The sequence below is a fragment of the Pangasianodon hypophthalmus genome, chromosome 16 (genome assembly GCF_027358585.1).
Source record: "Pangasianodon hypophthalmus isolate fPanHyp1 chromosome 16, fPanHyp1.pri, whole genome shotgun sequence".
Taxonomy (NCBI): Eukaryota; Metazoa; Chordata; class Actinopteri; order Siluriformes; family Pangasiidae; genus Pangasianodon; species Pangasianodon hypophthalmus.
Window position 1 is genome coordinate 5,201,282 of NC_069725.1, and position 20,107 is coordinate 5,221,388.

General features: G+C 37.9%; 1 protein-coding gene across 3 annotated transcripts; it reads left to right on the plus strand.

Moving 5' to 3' along the window:
* Positions 1–310: 310 nt before the first annotated feature.
* lca5 (lebercilin LCA5) lies at positions 311–19,888 on the plus strand. Of its 3 annotated transcripts, XM_026944912.3 has the most exons (9): positions 311–636; positions 1,264–1,320; positions 4,406–4,762; positions 6,317–6,858; positions 7,971–8,108; positions 8,225–8,321; positions 8,570–8,709; positions 13,333–13,570; positions 16,411–19,888. In XM_026944912.3, exons 3-9 carry the CDS (start codon positions 4,417–4,419, stop codon positions 17,148–17,150), a joined length of 2,241 nt encoding a protein of 746 aa, XP_026800713.3. In that variant the 5' UTR covers positions 311–636; positions 1,264–1,320; positions 4,406–4,416; the 3' UTR covers positions 17,151–19,888. The 3 variants fall into 3 exon arrangements, with proteins under 3 accessions (XP_026800713.3, XP_026800715.3, XP_026800716.3); XM_026944914.3 differs by lacking the exon at positions 1,264–1,320 and having other exon boundaries at positions 4,401–4,762; XM_026944915.3 differs by lacking the exon at positions 1,264–1,320.
* Positions 19,889–20,107: the final 219 nt, after the last annotated feature.

Below are 20,107 nucleotides of genomic sequence, written 5' to 3' on the forward strand. Positions count from 1 at the left end.
ATATATATATATATATATAAAATATCCTTATTATTATTATTATTATTATTATTAAATAATTAAATAGTAAGTAATAAGACATGTAAATAACCATACTGGTATTATTAAAGCGATAACATTATGATGATGATTATTATTGTTATTATTATTAATGATACTAATAAGCATATTTCTAAGTGATTAAGTTGATTTATATATTATTATTATTATTATTATTATTATTATTATTATTATTATTATAACTGCTCCATTTTGAATTGTTGTTGTCGCCGGTGCGCGCGTGCAACAAACTGCGGTTGCCATGGCAAGGCGTCACTATGCCACCGTTACAGCAGAAGGCAGCGCGTGGGAGCTTTATAAATATCTCTCTCCCACTTTTCTCGGTTTAGTGATAGATCCCGCTGAAGTGAGGCTGCTGTCACACTGACTGACATTCAGTAGGTGTTAATGTAAGGTCTCAGTTTAGTTAGGAGATAAATTACCGCCTCCGAGCTGTGTGTTTTTTTTTCTTCTTCAGTTTGAGAGAAGCTTCGGTTAAGCTAGACGCGTTTAAAAATAATCCAAGCTAGCAGGCTGATTAGCTCTGTGTATCATCCACGTACTGGGGGAAATACACACGGATTCCTGAAGAAACCGGTAAATATTTATGGAAATAATTATTTTTTTGTTTTATAGCAAGATGTTCCTACATTTTAGCAACAGCAGAATGAAGTCCAGAGGCTAAGTTAGCTCACAACAAAAGAGAGCCGACTAGCCGGTTAGCAAGATTAGCTTGCTTCTTTGTCAATGTTATTAGCTTGCTAGTATTCGTTAATATAACAGTATCTCCTCATATCACTTAGTCTATCCTGTAATTTAAAAAAAAAACAACAGTGGGAGCTTTTTTTTCGTTTTTTGACACCTGTAGCTTATTAGGAGTGAATCTGCCTGATCAACAGCCATCTAAATGAAGTGTTAGATATATATAACTATAAATAAATATATATAAATAAACACATATAACTATCTAATATATAACTCCTGCAGTCAGACAGGACACTTCAGTCCAGTTCAGTTCAACCCTGCCAGCTTTATTTGTCATTACTTGCCAAACAAGGCTGTATCCAGTGTCACCAGGTTTAGTCTGTCATGAACAGAAGCTCTTGTACTCATCAGAGGGATTTATGACTAGAGTCTGAAGAGAAAGGGCCAAATAACAGAGATAAATACGCTGCTCTGTCCCAAACCTCTTCATGTCGATGTGTTTCTCTCTGTCTTTCCCAGTTTTCCCACAGATTGTCTTCGAAAACCCCTTGATGAGCAACTGATAAGCTGACTCAGGCATGTTACAACAAGGAAAGCACAAACTGTTCAGTGTGAGCCAGGGCTGAGAATTATAACAAGCACCATAACCCTCTGTATTAAAGGAATACTCCAGAGGGTTTCAGCCTAACCTCTTATATATATATATATATATATATATATATATATGTATGTATATCACATCTCAAATTTCCACACTGTACTGAGAAACAAACAGAAAAGTTTGCGTAAGACTTTACATTACAACTTAGGCTGTAATGGAAGTCTAGGACGTTGGTAGGAACGTCAGTAACCATTTATCTGAATAAGCAGACAGCTTCATTTATAATTTAATTCCCCCACATTGGGTTCTGTGATGCTGTATGGATACCGCAAAATCTTCTGGAAGTAGTAAATAATCTGAATTATTTTCTTCATTGCTCCAGTGTTAGAAATATAACTACATGCAGTAGCTTTGGTTAATACGCTGTCTCATGTCTGTCTCAGTCAAGCACGTCAAGGTACGGGTGTGAACACTCGCACAGGTTCACCTTCATTTATGTGAGAACACTAGTGAACAGCGTCACGTGAACCAAACCTGAAATTTACACAAAAACGAGAAAAAAGAGCGAAAACAAAGGAGAGTTGTGTGTTTCTCTGTCGGTATAATAAATAGAAAACAACGCAGTTGTGCAAGCTGTCCTTGTTTTGAGAAGGGCTGGATGGAAACCTTGCATGATCTATTTTTAAAAAAATTGAGTTGCTCTGGTTTGCCTACATCACATATATTGTGTCGTTACTGTGAGTGTGTTTAGAAGAAAAAAAGAAACTAATCCTGCAGGCTGATTAAACTGGCCATTATCATGACAGCTAAAGTCTGTATAGCAGTAAGCCCTGCACTTTATACTCACATATACCACATTAATTGTATTGTTGTTATCTGTAAATAAATCTGTTATAGAATAATGTGATCATATCATGTGACACCAGCATGAAATGCGTGGGGGGGGGGACCTGATCTACTCGCTGTTGCTGTTCATTTAAAGCAGTCTGATGTAAGAGTTTTATCATAGAGGAGACATTTTATTAAAGACACCATCCTGAGAAACTGACAACGCAGATAAACCTGTATAAGCCTGGTTGACGCAAAGTACTGAGGATACGCACAATGCGCAGGGTCTCGGATGATGGAATGCAAGTCCGTAATTGTGCGCCACACTTACCCATGAACCCCCTCTCTGTGTCGCAGAGCAAATACGTTTCAATGCAGAAGTGTAACCCAGTGTTGTAGTTTTGAATGTGTGTTATGCAGTGGCACATTCGGAACATTTCATTCTTGAAGGAATTGAACAACTGCCCTTAGACTTCCATTATAAACAGGTCTTGATTAAAAAAAATCTGTTCTTTTCTCAGTACAGTGAGAACGGTTGAAATTCAGAAGAGATGAGGTTATGAAAGCGCGGGAGTATTCCTTTAAGATCTCGTCTCCCGGCAGCCTCATTCTCTCTGTGTTTGTGCATCTCTATTCCCGATACACTCTGCAATGTTCTAGGCACGTGCGTGAGTCAGAAATTGGCCTGCAAACCCAAACTTGTCACTGAGCATTCTGCAATCCAGATGTTTCACGTCTGTGGAGCGCCGTGATGTTTAATGTTTCGTCACACTACCGCGCTGACTGAGATGGCACTCTGACATGATCCTAAACATTTCCAGTCAGGTACAAGAGGTGTGTGTGAAGTCTGTAATGTCAAGGCCAAGGAGTTAATGGATTTATCAGTGGAAGAGGAAAGAAATAATCTTTGCTAGTGTTGCGGTTGATATTGTAAAGTAGATTGCTGGATAAATCCTCGCGTGAGCGTGTGTGTAGCGGTTATGTGCGTCACGATTCTGTCTTGAGTAGGCCAGATGTGGGTGTACGAAGAAAAAAAGACATAGACATACAATTATACATACACCTCTCGTGCAGTGAGCCCAACTGTTGTCAAGGTGACATGAGACAATTATTGAGTGTGTGTGGTGCATTTGAGAGTAGGTTGAAATAATTTGGGCACGAAGCAGCAGTGAATTGTGGGATTATTTAGAGGGCAGGGTAACCATGGGCAACATGTAAGAAAAAAAAAGGAACGGAGGTGCTGCGGACCCCGAAATTGATTATTTTTCAATAACACCGTGTTCCAAAGTGTATTACTGCTCATACCATAGCAATTTGCCATTGATTATAAGCTTTATTAATTAAAGAATGACACATTCTCCATTTTATTCCTTTATAGTTATGTTTAAAGTTGTGGAGTGTGCACATTATAGCAGCTACAAACAGTTGCTCCTCACTTTCTCTCTTTTCTCTCTCAAAGTTAATAAGACAAAAAAATCACAGCTTTTTGTGTTACTGAAAAACCACAAAGCCATCTCAATAGTGTCAAAGTGTGTAAAATTTACAGTGTTTAAAGTATTTAAGATTTACTTCTGACTGTTACAAAGCTCTGACACTGGAGACTCCTTCCTAAAATGCTAAATAAATGTTACAGAAAATGTCACCATATCTACAATTACACACATATTAAAAAAAAAAACGTTTATGTGGCGCTTCTGAAAATACAAGTCCCTGTGGAAGTTGTTACTATAGAAAATATAACGTATTATAACATATTATTATTATTATTATTATTATTATAAACCTTGTAGCTGAAAGTACTCAGAGCTGCTGTTGTAGAAAGTGAATCCACACCTTTCAACCAATCAGAATCGAGAATTCAACAGCGCTGCAGTATAAAGGAAAAAATAGCACATTTATACCTGAAAGATATTTTATCAATACATAACAGGTTTCAGGAACTTTTGGTTTGCTAACAAAGTGTTATGTTATTGTTCAAATTCAAAATCTTCTATTTAGTGAAAAGGAAATGTAAAAAAAAAAAACCTGTTAGTCATCAATGATTCAACAATAAACAGTTGGTAATATAAATATAGACTTTTTATTATATACTTTTTGCTGTAATAAAGAGTGAAGTTAGACATGGTTATATTGTTAACATTCAAAAGTCCAGTATTAGTGAAGGTAATGTGTATTTGTGCCAGGATGAGCATGTGCACTCAGCGTCTGATTAAACTCTCTGTTTCAGTGTAGCTCGGACAGCGATGGATTCTTATGACGTTGAGGATAACCGTATGAGGGAATCGGAACAGAGTGTCCGAGCGTCCCGCTACAGTGACTCGAAAGACTCGGCTTTGTCAGGAAAACGGAACGGGAAACTCCGTGAGGATAACGAGAGCTCGACAGGGAATCGAGCCCGGACCAGGACACGAGAGCGGAACAGGGATCCCGATAAAGATCGGATCTCTGATGGAGACCACAGCAGTGTCTCGTCCTACTCAGACGATTACGAGAACGCCTCGCTGTCTGACAGGTCCTTCTCACCGCGGTCTCCTTCTCCATCACCACACAGAGGAGCGAAGACACAGAGAGCCTCAATACACTCAACAGGTACGACCATGTGTACACACACACACACACACACACACACACACACACACACAGTACGTATCACATATACAGCATATATATAAACTAAAACATCTGACATGATTTCAGTGAAGAAACATCTGGCACCTTTACCTTGAACTGTAAAAGATTATTTATGGCAAAAATTTTTCTTATTACTCTAAATACAAAAGTTTTTATTTTCTCTCTTTTTAAACTTCATGCAGTTTCGTATCATCCCGCCCCCTAAAACTGTGAAAGAGAATTGTACTGGAAAGCTGCAAATGATATTATTTAAACTTAAATTATAAATAAATATTGAAATACTGATGATTACTTTTATTTTACAGAAATGTATTATTTGTAATTAATGTTACTATTATTATTATTGATGTTACAGACAAATATATGAAGGTGAGGACTAGGGCTGAGCGATATAACAAAGATTTCATATCACGATACTCATATGATGCACGATATTTATTAGGATATACAATGACAGCAAAACAGTAGTGTTGCCAAAAAAAAACCAAAACTGTGAAACTTATGTCTATACTGTCTACAAAAATAAATTACTTTAAACTGGAAATGATTTAAAAATTAATAATAAATAAATAAATTTTACAATTTTAAAGGTTCAGTATAAAATTTTAACTTTAAATCAGATGCTTCCAATAAGAGGTTGTAGTTAGAAAAAGCTATCATGATACCGGCAATATCTCAGAAAAGTGTGTCATGACAAAAACATGACAAAAAGTGTGTCATGTCATAATCATCAGTATCGTAATAAATTATCATAGTGCCCAGAAAAGTATTTTGAGTGAAATAATATTTAAAATTAGTCTCGCAGCTCCAGTACAAAGCTAAAGAAGCAAACATCTCACAGCAGACTTGCCTGAATGATTGTCGACATTTGGAGTAAGTGGGAAAATTTTAATTTTTAGCGAACTATTCCCCTAAGGCCAAAAGATACAGCGTGTATCTGAAAAACAGAAGGTAAGTACACATGCATACTGCAGTCTAAGAGTTTAAGAAGATGGTATTCAAAAGTGTGAATGTGCCTTCTTATTTTTTAGAAAGACCAACGGCTGATTTGAGACTGTTACACATTATTCGGTTCAGCATACATTGCCACAAATGGCCAACAGATGGCACAAAGACAGCATAAAATTATATATATATATATATATATATATATATATATATATATATATATATATATATATATATATATATAATGTATGTATATGTTTCCCGGTCTGTTCTTGGTATTCCCCTTACTGCTATTTTGTACACGTTGAGTCACACCTCATGCTTCTTATGACGGTGTGCTGTGTATTATAAATAGTTTTATATATTTGTTCTCTCGATGTTTAAACATTACTCAATTACTATGAATATGTGATTTATTGTGACTTGTACATGTGGAAGAATATAGCCTTGTAAGAATGTGAAATATGTAAGAAAAGACAATACAAGCTCATTATTTAGGAAAACAACTGGTTATTTGTGTAATCATTCTGTGAATTGTCTTACATCTGAAATTCTTCTCTGCAGGAGAGCGTAAGGGTGTACCTCGGCGTCCGGGTCCCCTTTCCCTACCCCCTCAGCAGCGCTCCGGCGGTCTGCGCTCTCAGAGCCTCGGTAAAGATGCTCCTCCTAAAGACCTGGACCTGGTCACCAAGCGGCTGCTGTCTGCCCGCCTGCTGAAGATCAGCGAGTTAAAGAACGCACTGGCTGAGCTGCAGCTGCGCACCGACGAGCTACAGCGAGAAAACCGTCTACTCAAGCAGCTTCAGCTGCGCCACGAGAAGGCCCTACACCGCTACAGCGACACGGAGAGCGAGATCTCACAGCTCATCTCGCGCCACAACAACGAGACGCACACTTTACGAGAGAGGCTGCGGCGCAGTCAAGAGAAGGAGCGTATGGCTGAGCGCCGCTGCACGGAGGCAGATTCGCAGCTCCAGCGCTGCCGAGACCAGCTGCACAAACTGCAGCAGCTCGCAGACGACCAGCGTCTCGGAGAAAGAGACGAGCTGGCACGCAAGCTCGCACACGCACAGGTCAAAGCACAGGAAAGTGAGCGCCGAGTGAAGGTGAAAACATAAGCACTCATGCATATTTACATGCATACAGTGTATATATTCAGCATACTGCACAGACGTCCAACTATTTGTTGCTCTTTTTACACAAATATGCTATAGTTGCTATAATAGTGGTTATAGAATGACCCCAATGACCCCAGATGGACATTATGAATTTTCTGTAACCCCAAGCCTTGACCACCTGACATTTTTAAATTCCACATTTATAATAAAGGACTACTGTAAAATTTGGACATTCTGTTATGTCAGTAACATACAGTACGTATGTGTAACATAAGTGGCTAAAAAACAAATGAATATTCCTTGCACTGACTCACCAGTCTAGTAGGAAACGTGATATAGGAAAATAATCCATGCCGGAGTGATGTAATACGGCCCGCTGTAAAGCATTGGGGTCTGTTTTGCACTTGGCACGTGCAGAAGCAGCGGTAACGTGAGCGGCATTGCTCACGCACTCACTGTTTATCTTACGTACAGCCGGAGGATCTACATTAAATACGACATCCACTAGATGGCACATCAGAGCCAAAACATCATTGTCCGTCAGGTTTCCAAGTCAAACTGTAAAATGTTTAGCGATTTTAAGCACAGCGATGTTAAACACACTGACGAGCTCTGTCTCTCATAAAACTTTGCACTGTCATCGTGATTGTTGTCATGGTCGAAAATTCTGACCTTTCATTCAAAAGTATTAATCTAAAAAGAGGTTTGTAAAATTCAAACACTAACTGTAATAGGAAAACAGGTTAGAGTTAGTGCTCAATAATGGTCTAGAATAGTACAGATGTATGTGATTTGAGACACTGTGCTTGCTAGTTTGTTTAGTGGAGGTAGACTAAAATAATATACACTCTTAATATAAACGTGGCTGGTCTGAATTAGACTCCCAGTTACATTTCACAATATTTGTAAAAAAAAAAAAAAAAAAAATGAAGGAAACAAAAGAGGAGATTGTGAGTTTCTCTCGCAAACTCATTTGTAAATTAAGGGTCGCGACCCCTAGTATTGGAACCCCTGTGCTATAATGTGTTTAGTTATTAGTTTATTAGTTCTTTCAATTAGTCTGCATTCATGCCGTGTGTGTGGCGTGTGTCTGCTCTCAGGAATTGGAGAAGAACATGGAGTTGAGTACAGGGAGCTTTCAGAGGCAGTTGGTGAGCGAGCGGAAGAAAACCCATGATGCCCTACAGGAAATCCAAACACTACGAGAGGAAATGGGCAAGCTAAGTGCCAAACTAAAGGTACCTAAACATGCAGAAAATAGCTGGTCCTTGGCACATACGCAAACGTCGTTGTTATCCACGTTGATATTTTATTGCCTCTGCTTGGTTTATAATTGTCTGTAATGTTTTTTTAGGAGAGAGAACGGGAGCTGGACACTAGGAACATTTACGCTAATCGAATGCTGAGAGGGGCTTCAAAGAAAGATTTAGAAGATTCCACCAGGAGGAAAGGTAGAGTCTGGAGTTGCTTGGTAAATTGTATTTTTTAATCAGTTAGCTAAGAATGAATGAAAACAAATAGTGACCAGTTAGCATTGTACAAATGCTGTCATACTATTAGATATATTATGGTAGCAGGATTAGCATTTTAACATCAATGTTTTTAAGGTAGCATATGTGAGAGGATTTGGGAAAATGGTGTAATGGATTAGTCTATAATCGTACACTTTCCACAGTTTGTATCTTCTTTGTATCTTCAGGTGCCAGTAGAAGCAGCAGTAAAGCAGTGCAGACTGAAGACAGGAAGCTCTCTCCAGACTTCCCCTCTCCTCCTCCTGCTGTCACTAATGGCAGTGAGTTTTCCTGCGATGACCAGACGGATGACTACCTGTCTCTGAAGGCAAGTCTCTTTCTCTGAAGCAGAGTTTATGATGGGCCTAGATTTAACACTTATTCATTTATATGAAACTTTCAGCCTTTCTAGCTTTCACACTTCCCGGTTATTTCTACCTTTGAGATGTCTATGGTAAGAAGTAATGCTGTGTTCAATACAAAGTTGCAACTTGTAATTCCTCGTCTATAACTGGTAAAAGCCACCGAAATCGCCCCCTCGTCAACTTCTGGCAGTCTACTCAACTACCAGTTCCTCCCCTGTTTACGGCGTGACATCAAATCAGCATGGCTGCTCACACTGTGAACAGTATAAAGTGACTTCTCTACTTTTAAACGAGTTTATAGCAGTATTGCTTTTAGAGCAAATATAGTTTATAGCAGTATTGCTTTTAGAGTAAATATACAGACACAGTACTTGATTAAATCTATAAGACTGACCACTGTTTTGAGAAGGTAATCATCACTCACGTTATCTTTAACATTAGCTAACTTGTTGCTATTGCTACTCACTGTTGTTTGCTGCAATTTCAGCCCAAAATGTTGCAGGAATGTTTGAAGTTCACTATAGTAGACCAGTACCAATAACCACTGTAGGCCTGTAACTGTAAAAATGCAGTTAAAGTAGCTTTTTATGAGCTTTACGTGCTCTGACAGAGCAAACAAAAGACATTTTGAGGAGGCGTCCATTTGTTTTTTTTTTTTTTTTTTTTTTTTTTCTCCCCACTTAGCATGTTGAACGTGCTGTGGTGGGAAATGACATCATTACAACTTGCAAATTAACACTCACAAGGCACCACGAGCACAGCATAATTAGCTTTTTTGCAGCATTGTGGTTCAATTTTGACCCATTCCTCTTGGCAAATGGTCTACAGTTACCGAATGTTACGAGGGTCCCATTTCAAAAATCATTCTTCTTTTAATAAAGCAGTCTTGAGTTATTTTGGCTGTATGTTTGAGGTTGTTGAAACATCCATCTTCTTCCCAGATTCAGTTTCATGCAAATGAGATTAAATTCTGTTCTAATATATCCCAGTACATCGCTCCATTTGTGTTTTCTTCGATGACGTGTAATGCCCCACTAGCATTTGCAGAGAAGCAACCCCATTTCCTGTTGCTACCACCTAGCTTCATTGGCAGATTAGCAAAGCAGGCTAACTGTACTAGTTACATAAACTCACCCAAGGCACCAATGATCTTTGCTACCTTGTTCCAAGCTTTATTTTTCTTCATAAAGTCTTTATACACCTTTGACGAAAGGGTGCATATGACATGATAAGATGAGACCATGGTTAAGAGTTTTTCTTTGAAACAGTTATGCAGGTCGGAACTAAAGTTGTGAGTGAGGAACTGAAGCAACATCTGACCACATGCACCATAGGACTGATTCGAGACGGTTGTTTAGATTTGTTGCTTTACTGTGTCATACCTAATTTGCATAGAATTGAGAAAATCTCAATTCCAGTATCGCTTTGTCGAATTGTCCCTTGGTCGGGTGAGTGTGGGGTCAGGTGTACAACCTTTAAACCAAAGAAGCTCCTGATCATGTTAAATTCAATTCTTTGTGGCCAACCTGTAACAAAGATCATAAGATATTTATGAGTTCTAACTTCTGACCACAATTAAAAAAAAAAAAAAAAAAAAGACATATTGAGGAATAGAATACAGTATGGAGAAACAGATTTCTAACAGCTTCTTTGCACGAGCTATATTCCAGATCTGTAGGTTTTAAAAAGATTAAGGTTTGTTCTATAGGTTTTAAAGGTCAGTGTTGTGAGTTGCTGGATATTCTACTTTTTTTTGTGAACAATAATGAATAATAATAATAATAAACTTTATTTTATATAGCGCCTTTAAAACCTCTCAAAGCGCTTTACACAGGAAAAGAAAATAGAACCAGAAGTACATAGCATAAAAACAGAGTATATAAGCATGTCTCAAGAACAGTTAATAATAAAATACTGTTCAAAATAATAATAACAATAATAGTAATAATAATAATTGAATAATAAAAAAACAAATTCATCAAGTAAAAGCTTTCCTAAAGAAGTAAGTTTTGAGAGAAGATTTAAATACATTAAAGGACTGGGCTTCTCTAAGATCAGATGGTAGTGAGTTCCACAGTTTTGGAGCATAAGATGAAAATGCTGTATCTCCCATAAGACATAAACGAGTCTGAGGGACAGTGAAAAGATCACGTTTTGGGGTGTAACGTATTAAAAGCTCAGCCAAATACTGATTATTGTGAGAGCTTCCAGTGAGATGCAAAACTACTCCCACTTCTTTTCTTCTACATTTACATTTAACTCCTGCATCCATTTTTGCAAAATGTTAATATGTAATCTTAAGATGGTACATAATTGTTTCCCAATAGTTGGTAGTTTTAACATAATGAGACATTTTGTGGAAATTCAGCAAAATATTTTTTTTAAATTTTTTCCTAAGATTTATTTATTTATTTTTTTTTTCTTTTTTTAACACTCACTGTTGAATCACACGTCCAGCGGCCTGCTCTGAGTCAGAATCATGGGATAAAGAATTTATCCAAGTGCTTGCCTTGCTACTTCCCGTCATGCAACTCTAATTTACCCCAAACATAAACAAAAAGTTTTATGCACTTCAATAATACTAGTACATTTGGTTTTTTTTTTTTTTGCTTTGTTTTGTTTTTCTTCTTTCTTTTTAAGCAAAAATATTCACAGTGTGAGTTTTTCAGCTGAAAGTATGTGCAACGTACAAACCTGCAGCCTGATTTATTCAACAATTTGACCAGTAGACTTGTTAATTCATTCATGCTGCTGCATGAAACAGAGCCCTGAGTTAAAGATAGCTCAGGATTAGGGATAATCCCAGGATGAAGATGGTCTTGTTATTCTCCAGTGCTGCTTTCTAAATGGCAGCTCTGACATTATTTCTGGCTGCAGGTTTATATTACAGGTTTATATTAATGTGCTTGTTCTAATTAGAGTTTTTATAGTAGCAGTTCATTCACAGTGACACAGGTACAGCATATTCTAAACCTAACAATAAACCGATTAAATAACATGTTGGTATTTAACACAGAAAAACATATAATTGTTGATATGGTGAGGTTTTCTGGAAGAAGACGTTTAAATAACATTTATGGAAGGAGTCTCCCTTGTCTCCAGGAGTCTCCATTTTTCTATATCAGCATGCCCCATGACGTTTTATTCCTTACTTAGCGTACATTTAGATTACACATGCAGTTTATCTCTTACTTAATCACTGACTGGCGCACCATGTCAATAAATCACAGCCTTTCTTCCAGCTACTGAAAGGATTGAATGGACGTTTTAGCCTCACTGCAGTTGAGTTTATCCCAGATTTGCTCTTTCTGACAAAATTTTAGAATTGGACGCAAACTTCCAGGCTTGGAGCTTATCAAAACGGATTTTCTGAACCTTTTGGTGTGAGGCAGTTAAATGAGTGTCGTGTGGTTGAATGATCAGAATCCTCATGATATTGATTTTTGCATGGAAAAAAAATATCTCAAAGTTTATTGGAGTGCACTCTTCACTTGTCCCTGCCAGACACATGGCTTCTCCAAATGGCCACACCAACTGCCAATCACAGAAGCAGTAATGAACATGACTGGCATCTAAAACTTAAACATATCAGCACCAGTCAGACTCGCAGAATGTTCTGAGCTGCTTTTAGAAAAGTCCTCTGATTTGTCCTTACCTATGAGGAGAGACTAAGAATTAAACAGGAAGCCAGATCAAGAGATGAAACAGACACACTGAGATATACACTATATGGCCAAAAGTTTGTGGACCCCTGACCATCACACCCATATGTGCTTGCTGAACATCCCTTCCCAGATTTAGTCCTCCTTTTGCTGTTATAATAACCTAAACTCTTCTGGGAAGGCTTTTTACTAGATTTTGGAGCGTGGCTGCGGGGATTTGTGTTCATTCAGACACAAGAGCATTAGTGAGATCAGGCACTGACGAAGAGGTCAGGCAATGTCAAGGAGGTCTGGGGTGCAATCAGCGTTTCAGTTTATCCCAAAGGTGTTCAGTGGGGTTGAGGTCAGGGCTCTGTGCAGGACACTCAAGTTCTTCCACTCCAACCTTGACAAAACAAGTCTTCATGGAGCTCGCTTTGTGCACAGGGGCACTGTCATGCTGGACCAGTTTTGGGCCACTTAGTTCCAGTGAAGGGAAATTGTAACTCTACAGCATACAAAGACACTCTGTAGTGTTGTGTATTTCCAACTTTGTGGCAACATTTTGGAGAAGGAACACATATGGGTGTGACATTTGTCTATATCAGACATGTGTGCGTCCTCTGTTTTAAAAACCACCCGCTTCCATTGATTTGCAGTGATTCTCTTGATTTGGAGCTCTGAAAGTTTCCTTATTTTCTATACACAGCAGCAAAACATGTTATGAGTGTGATGCCACATTTTTTCCCCTTTATCTTTATGACAAAGGACAAAGGATTCTGTAGAATGATGCTTTTAAAATCTGTTACAGGTCTGCAAGTGTACGGCGAAATCATGCTAAAAGTACTGCGTACATTAGTGAAGGATTTCTGCCATTATTCTGCACATAAAACTCACCATGTATTTTTCTGACTCATTTTTTTCTTTCTTCAAATATTCCGTCAGGAGCGGCACAGCAGTGAGCAGAGACAGACGGAAGCAGAAGAGCAAAGGATTCAGGAGACGGCAAGAGAGCAGGAGGAAGAAAGAGCACGGGGGATGGAGATGGAGGAACAGGAGAGAGAGAAAGACAGACTTAGGGAAAGAGAGAGAGAAACTGAAAAAGAGAAAGAGAAGGTGCAGAAGCAGAGAATAAATTTTGAGTTCGACCTGAATGAAGAGAAAGGGACGAGGCAAAGAGATGGTGAGTCACTGAGCAGATTTTTATTTCCTAGAGGTTAATATTGTAAATCTGATGAGACATTTGGTCCTTGAATTCCGTAAAAACTGTCCTGCATTTAGCATGCAGTATATTACAGAATAACTTTTATTTTTTCTATTTCTAATTATGTTTATATGCTACATGACATAACCAAGGTACATATGGTTATTGGTTACATTTGGTGCTTTGTTCCTTGAGGCTGCAAAACAAACTAGTAATTTTATGGCAAAATTGGGCCTCATTTATCAGTCGTTTAGTAAAGTTGTGTGTAAATGTTTGCATAACTAAACTGAAAATTTCCTCTGGATTTGCAAAGGTTTCAGAAATGCTGATTTTCTTCATATTTGCATGTGTATGTTGATGCCAATCACCTATAAATTACCGGGCGCGGGCAAAGTACAGCTGACTTGCATTTGGTGACGCCCACAAAACTTTATGAAAGTTCAGCTGCGCAGAGAGCTGTAAGCAAGAAATGAACAAAAGTATAAAACCTGAAAAACAGAAGTGGAAGTTATTTTGACTCACTTCTAAGCCAATAAAAATATTTTATAATAAATCTTCCATCAGCTTACAGCTATGTGCAGACAGACCGGCCATTTCCATTTATACAGTGCCATTTCATAATTGAATGATTTGTCTTAATGTAAAGGTTTGTGTTGGCTCGCATGCTTTGTTTTTTATATTCTTTAATTAATGTCAATAATATAAAAAGACCAGTTTTCACTAAATGTTACTGATGGTACTCTTAGTCCCTGACCTAGTGAACAAGCTTGAGGATGTGTTTTTGTTAGAGACTCTAAAGCACTTCTGTAAGTCGCTCTGGATAAGGGCTTCTACTAAATGCTGTACTGTAATTCCAGATATAAACGTGCAGTAATTCATATGTGATATGAGGTCGATCAAGTCGAGTTTTACATTAGTTAGTCTTCTCATGTGCAAATTTGCACGCGGTCAGGAGCACGAGTAGGATACGAACGATTTTTTGATATTCATGATGTCAGTTATTTAAATTATTGAAATGAAATTTCCTGGCCTGAAGCTGAAGACGGAAAAAAAGATCTTTTTTGTTCAGTAGTAGAACTGAGGAATGAAGCCAGACGATCAATAATGTCAGCTTCAGTAACACTACATAATTCTGGTAGATGTGTATTTGTACAATATTGTTGACTCAGCATTGTAACGAGGCTCAGTGTGCTCTTTTAGCCTACGAAATCCATCATTCATCATCGACAACAACGAACGGTCAGTCATCCAAGGCAATGAAATCTATTAGCCTATATTTTTAGTTATACTTTGTACTTTGGCACTGCCATTGGTGAATTTTTTCATCGTTTCAGATATGGTGTCTAACATTTTCAGCTGAAATATGTCTTAAAGGCCAGAATTTTGGTGTGTCTCTAGTTGATATCTAAACTGTTAGGGAAAACAATAGGAAAAATTTACTGCAATGCTGTAAAGCACTGCAATAATGCATACATTAAGTGTTGTGGCATGATTGCACAAATGAACCCACGAGAACTTCTCGTAGTTTAAGTGTAGAAAATGGCATGACGTTTGTATTGGATGTTAAATACACAACACATTAAAAGGGGAGTTTCTTCTAGTACCACGTAATCAGTTGCTTTATTCCTTTGGATGTTGTTAACTTTGGAGACAAAAAGAATATCAGAAAATGGACATTGTTAATCAGTCTGTAAATTCTGCCTGGGGTTGTGTCACCTTTGTAAGCAGGTGATGGGGAAAGTCAGTCCAAACAAAGGAAAACATTTTTAATTGTATGTGAAATTTTCAGTGGAAACTTGATAAACCCAAATCTTTCCCCAATAAGGCAATACTTATCACTTATAGTCACTGGCCACTTTAATAGGAACACAAGTGCACCCGCTAATTCATGCAGTTATCCAATCAACTAATCATGTGGCAGTAGCGCAGTGCATAAAATCATGCAGATACACGTCAAGATTTTCAGATAATGTCCACGTCAAACATTAGAGGGACACCGGACTGGTTTGAGTATAAAGACCAGGCAACCGTACAGTTCTGATGATCTCGTGCCTAATGTAGCCTCAGATTCCTGCTTTCGGCTGATAGGACTATATCCTGATGTGGTCTTCAGCTGTTGTAGCACATCTACCTCAAGGTTTAACACATTGTGTCATATTTTTCTGCCCACCACAGCTGTTAAGTTATTTGAGTTACCAGAGCCTTCCTGTCAGCTTGAACAAGTCTGGCCATTCTCCTCCGATGTCTCTCATCAGCAAGGCCTTTCCACTCACAGACCTGACAGTAAAAACCCCAGGAGATCTGCGGTTTCTGAAATACTCAAACCAACCCGTCACCAACAACCATGCCATGTGTTTCTGTTCTGCTATTTGATGTGAACAATAACTGAAGCTTTTGACCTGTATCTGCATGATTTTATGCATCATGCTGCTGACACATGATTGGTTAATTGGATAATTGCATGAATGAGCAGGTGTACAGGTGTTTCATAAAGTATTTTTATCTCAAATAGACAAGAAGATGAAAATGAGCTTCTGATAGAAAATTTCACAGCCTCCTTTTAAAATATTTTAATTTTATCACTTGCTGCCATGATGCAGCTCAGAATTGTTGGAATAGAAGTGTTGTCTAACACTGCCACCTGGATGTACTGACATACACAGGTACGAAAGTACCAAAGTATAACCAAGAGCTGTAGAAATAGAACAAACAGCTCTCTAGCATGTAGACATAGGCACTGGGTGCCTTATAAACCACAGAGCAATGTCATGCCTGTTCATGTGTGCATATTCAAATACCTTATTTGTCCCTTGTGACAGGGTGGGACCGAGATGAAGAGGACAGGAAGCGGCGAAGTGAGTGGCAGAATGAGGAAGAGAAAGGTAAAGATGAAGAGCCACGCTTGAGCGAGGAGGAGATCCAGGCCAATCAGGTGCGTGCAGAAGAAGAACGCAGACGCAAAGACCACCTTTTGGCCAAAATGCGTGAGATTGACATGCAAGCTCAGGCACAGGACTCCGGCTTCTTCCATGATGAAACAGGAAGCGCTCGCACTCCTCCTCGGAATCAGAGCACCTCCATCTTCGGCTTCGCAGAACCTCACGAGTATCTGAGCACACCCAAGACCGGGAAAATGGGCGGAGCTCTGAGATCACAGAAAACCAATCAGGATCTTGATCTCACCTTTGGCAGCTATGCTCCATCATTTGGTAAACCCGCTCCTCGAGCAGGTCTCGGACACCGGAGCCCGAGCCAGACTGTGGACCAGGCATCAGGAGACGAGAATGGAGGGATGGACCTTAGTGGGCTTGCGAAGGAGAAGAAGTCCAACCTCATGCAGCAGCTGTTCGGGTCTGCAGCCTTGTCTGTGCCACCTGAGTTACCCAGCAAGATGGAGCTCCTGAGTTCTCCCAGCACAATATCTTCATCAAGTGGACGCAGAAGAGACGCAGAGACGCCCAACAGGCTGAAAAGGACCACGCTGCACGTCTCCGAGAGTGGTCCAGCTGTTAGGGCCATTACGACACTCGACGATGACATTGAGGAAGTCACGCTATGAAGAAGCATCTCATTGAGATCGTTCATTTTCTGAAATACAGAGAGAATGAGGAAGTTTCCCTACTTTTATAGACAAAGTTGATTCTTTTTTTTAAATGAAAACCAAGCTCAGGTTGTTCCAAGCTGCAGAGTCAGATTCCTGGCAGTCACTGAAATAAACTGCAATGATATTTAATCTTTACACCTGGTAAATTTCCATAGCCTCCATTTTCATTTCAAACAGAAATGACCTCTGTGTAACAACAGAAAATATAAGCACATGAAAACCCAATAGATACAGTATATTTGGCATATATATATATATATATCTATATATATATATGTATATAATCTGGCCTTCATGTAACTTTACTATGATTACAAACTAAAGAGGTCTTAGAATTATATATATTTTTTACACTTTGTTGTCTTTATATATTTAAAGATGAGTATGAGTAAAAACAGGTGTGTATATTTTAATATATTTCAAAAGTTAAAAGTTAATTAGTAATAAATAAACAGGTAATGAATAAACATGGGACCAGTAAACTGATTCAAATGCAGATGCTTCGTCCCAGATCGCCTCCGATTGGCTGACGCATAGTTACATCAGAATATATTCCGTGTTTTTAAAAAAATTAATAGACACTGTAGCATTTGATACCAAAACGTCCTTACTAACCTACCCTTATATGAGAAAATGCTGAATACTGGTATACTTTTTATTATTTCCAACAGGGATTTTTAGGGGCAGGGATTTTTTTAACTGAATTTATCATAAACACAGACAGATTTACTCTGTGTTATTCTTGGGATGAGATATGATAGTTTTCTCTCTTAACTTCCAATCTGTGGCGTTTGCACTACATTATAAAGCACCAAACCACAAATTCCCATTATCAAAGTTGTTATATTCGTTCTTGACTTATTTATAATAAATATGTAATAATAATAAATTAAAATAAATTCCACCCACCCTCTCAGCCCACATTTATTTCATGAACATAATCTAAATCAGATATTATGCTTATTATTTAAATGTGCACCATAATATTCTGGCATTGTTCATGAAATAAATGTGTGCTGAGAGGGTGGATGGAATTTATTTTTAATATATTTTACAGGTAAAGGGGTCTCTGGCTGCAAAACATTTTGAGAACCCCTGCGCTAGTCTGATCTACTTAAACACTAATATTTTTGCAGTTACAGCTCGGACTACATCTCCACAGCATAGCAAATATCCAACACCTCAGTGCTAAAAAGCATCCTAACTAATGGAGTTCAGTTACATGTGACTATATTTTACTATTATTTTTACGCCATAGCACTTCTGGGAAACCGTGGCCTGAATGTCTGAAAGGAGAGAAACCATGAGCCACCATGTTTTTTGTTTAATGAGTTACATTGGAAAAAAAAATTCATGGATGTTTAAATTAAGGACAGACTTTCCACTTAAGTAAAATATTTAGGTTCATGAAAAAGTAAATAGGTGAATAATGGCAGGTTTATGTTGAACTCCTTAAACAGAAATACATACATTTACAAACTTAATTTATTGTACTAACATGGACATTATAGCAATATGTAAATGCAACATAAGGCCATAATGACTTTGAATATTATATGGATATATTTGCACACCACTATTAATTTAGATCCATGTTCTCTTCTCTTCAAGTAGTATATTTATAGTATAATGTTTACTTAGTCAATCAAGGAATTAAAATTAAAATAGGTTAAAATCGCCCTGTAAATCCCAAAATTGTGGATGTCCACAAACTTTATGGTGAGCACTTGTGAAAGACGTATGTGTTGTAATTGATGCATTTTGTATAAAAGACATGCTTCCGGCAACATGGCATTTATTTAACATATCTCAGGGGAAGTGCTGAGCTAGAGCTGAGTCACTATGAGCTAAAGAGTACAGAGCACCACTACAACACACACGTGTACACCTTTATATTTTGTTATTTGTTATTTTTATAAAAGAATATATACGCATATACACATACAGCGCGGTACGGAAGTCTGAGAGCACTAGTGAAAATGCTTCTATTTCACATTCTTTTCTAATTTAATACAACAGTTTTTATTACAACTTATATTACTGACAACAACTTGAGTGAAAAGGAGAATCTTTGAAATATTTACATGAATTTAAGAGTTTCTTAGTATTTAGTACGTCCCCTATTGACAGTGTGCACAAGTTTGTGCAAAACCTTATGCTCCATTTTAGATCAAATCCATCAGAGTGTTGTCTGATCACATGAAGAGATTAGACATGAGGAAAATCTGACAAAGCAGTTAACATGCTCAATATCACACACTTGCGTACAGTTAAACAGAGACCTGGAAATAGTGCAGAATCTTGGGTATTAAATATTCAAGCTATTGAACATTTACTTTCTTGGTTTTAAATATTTCAGAATTCTAAAACCTTTTAAAATCCCAGATTTTCAATGTCGGCTCAGACTTTTGGACTCCCATGTACATTCCATATATTCCATATTCAGTTAGAGATATTTTCGGATCTGTTTTGTACTGATCGTAGTCACTATGAGATAAAGTGCACCACTACCACACACTTGCAAGCCTTTATATTTTCTTCCCAGTCGATATTTGCGAACGTGATTAGATAATTTGACACGTTTTGTTGAATATATTCATGTATATGTTTGGTAGATCATTTAAATGTGCATTATGGTGTAGGATATGGTTTTGTTTCATGTGACCTGATTTGAATTAAATGGTTAAAAACAATGTGGTGGATTGTAATTTCTCTAGAAATACACAGTTGTCTAAACAGAGGGGACCAGAAGGACACTGAGCTATGAGATGATTGTTCCACTGTGCTGGATTGTTCTTCACTTGGGACTGGTTTAAGGTTTGAAAATAGGACCAAACACTCATCCAAACACAGGAAACCTCTGATTGTGCACACAGTAAGCTTCTAGAGGAACATCCATGTTGTGTGTGATG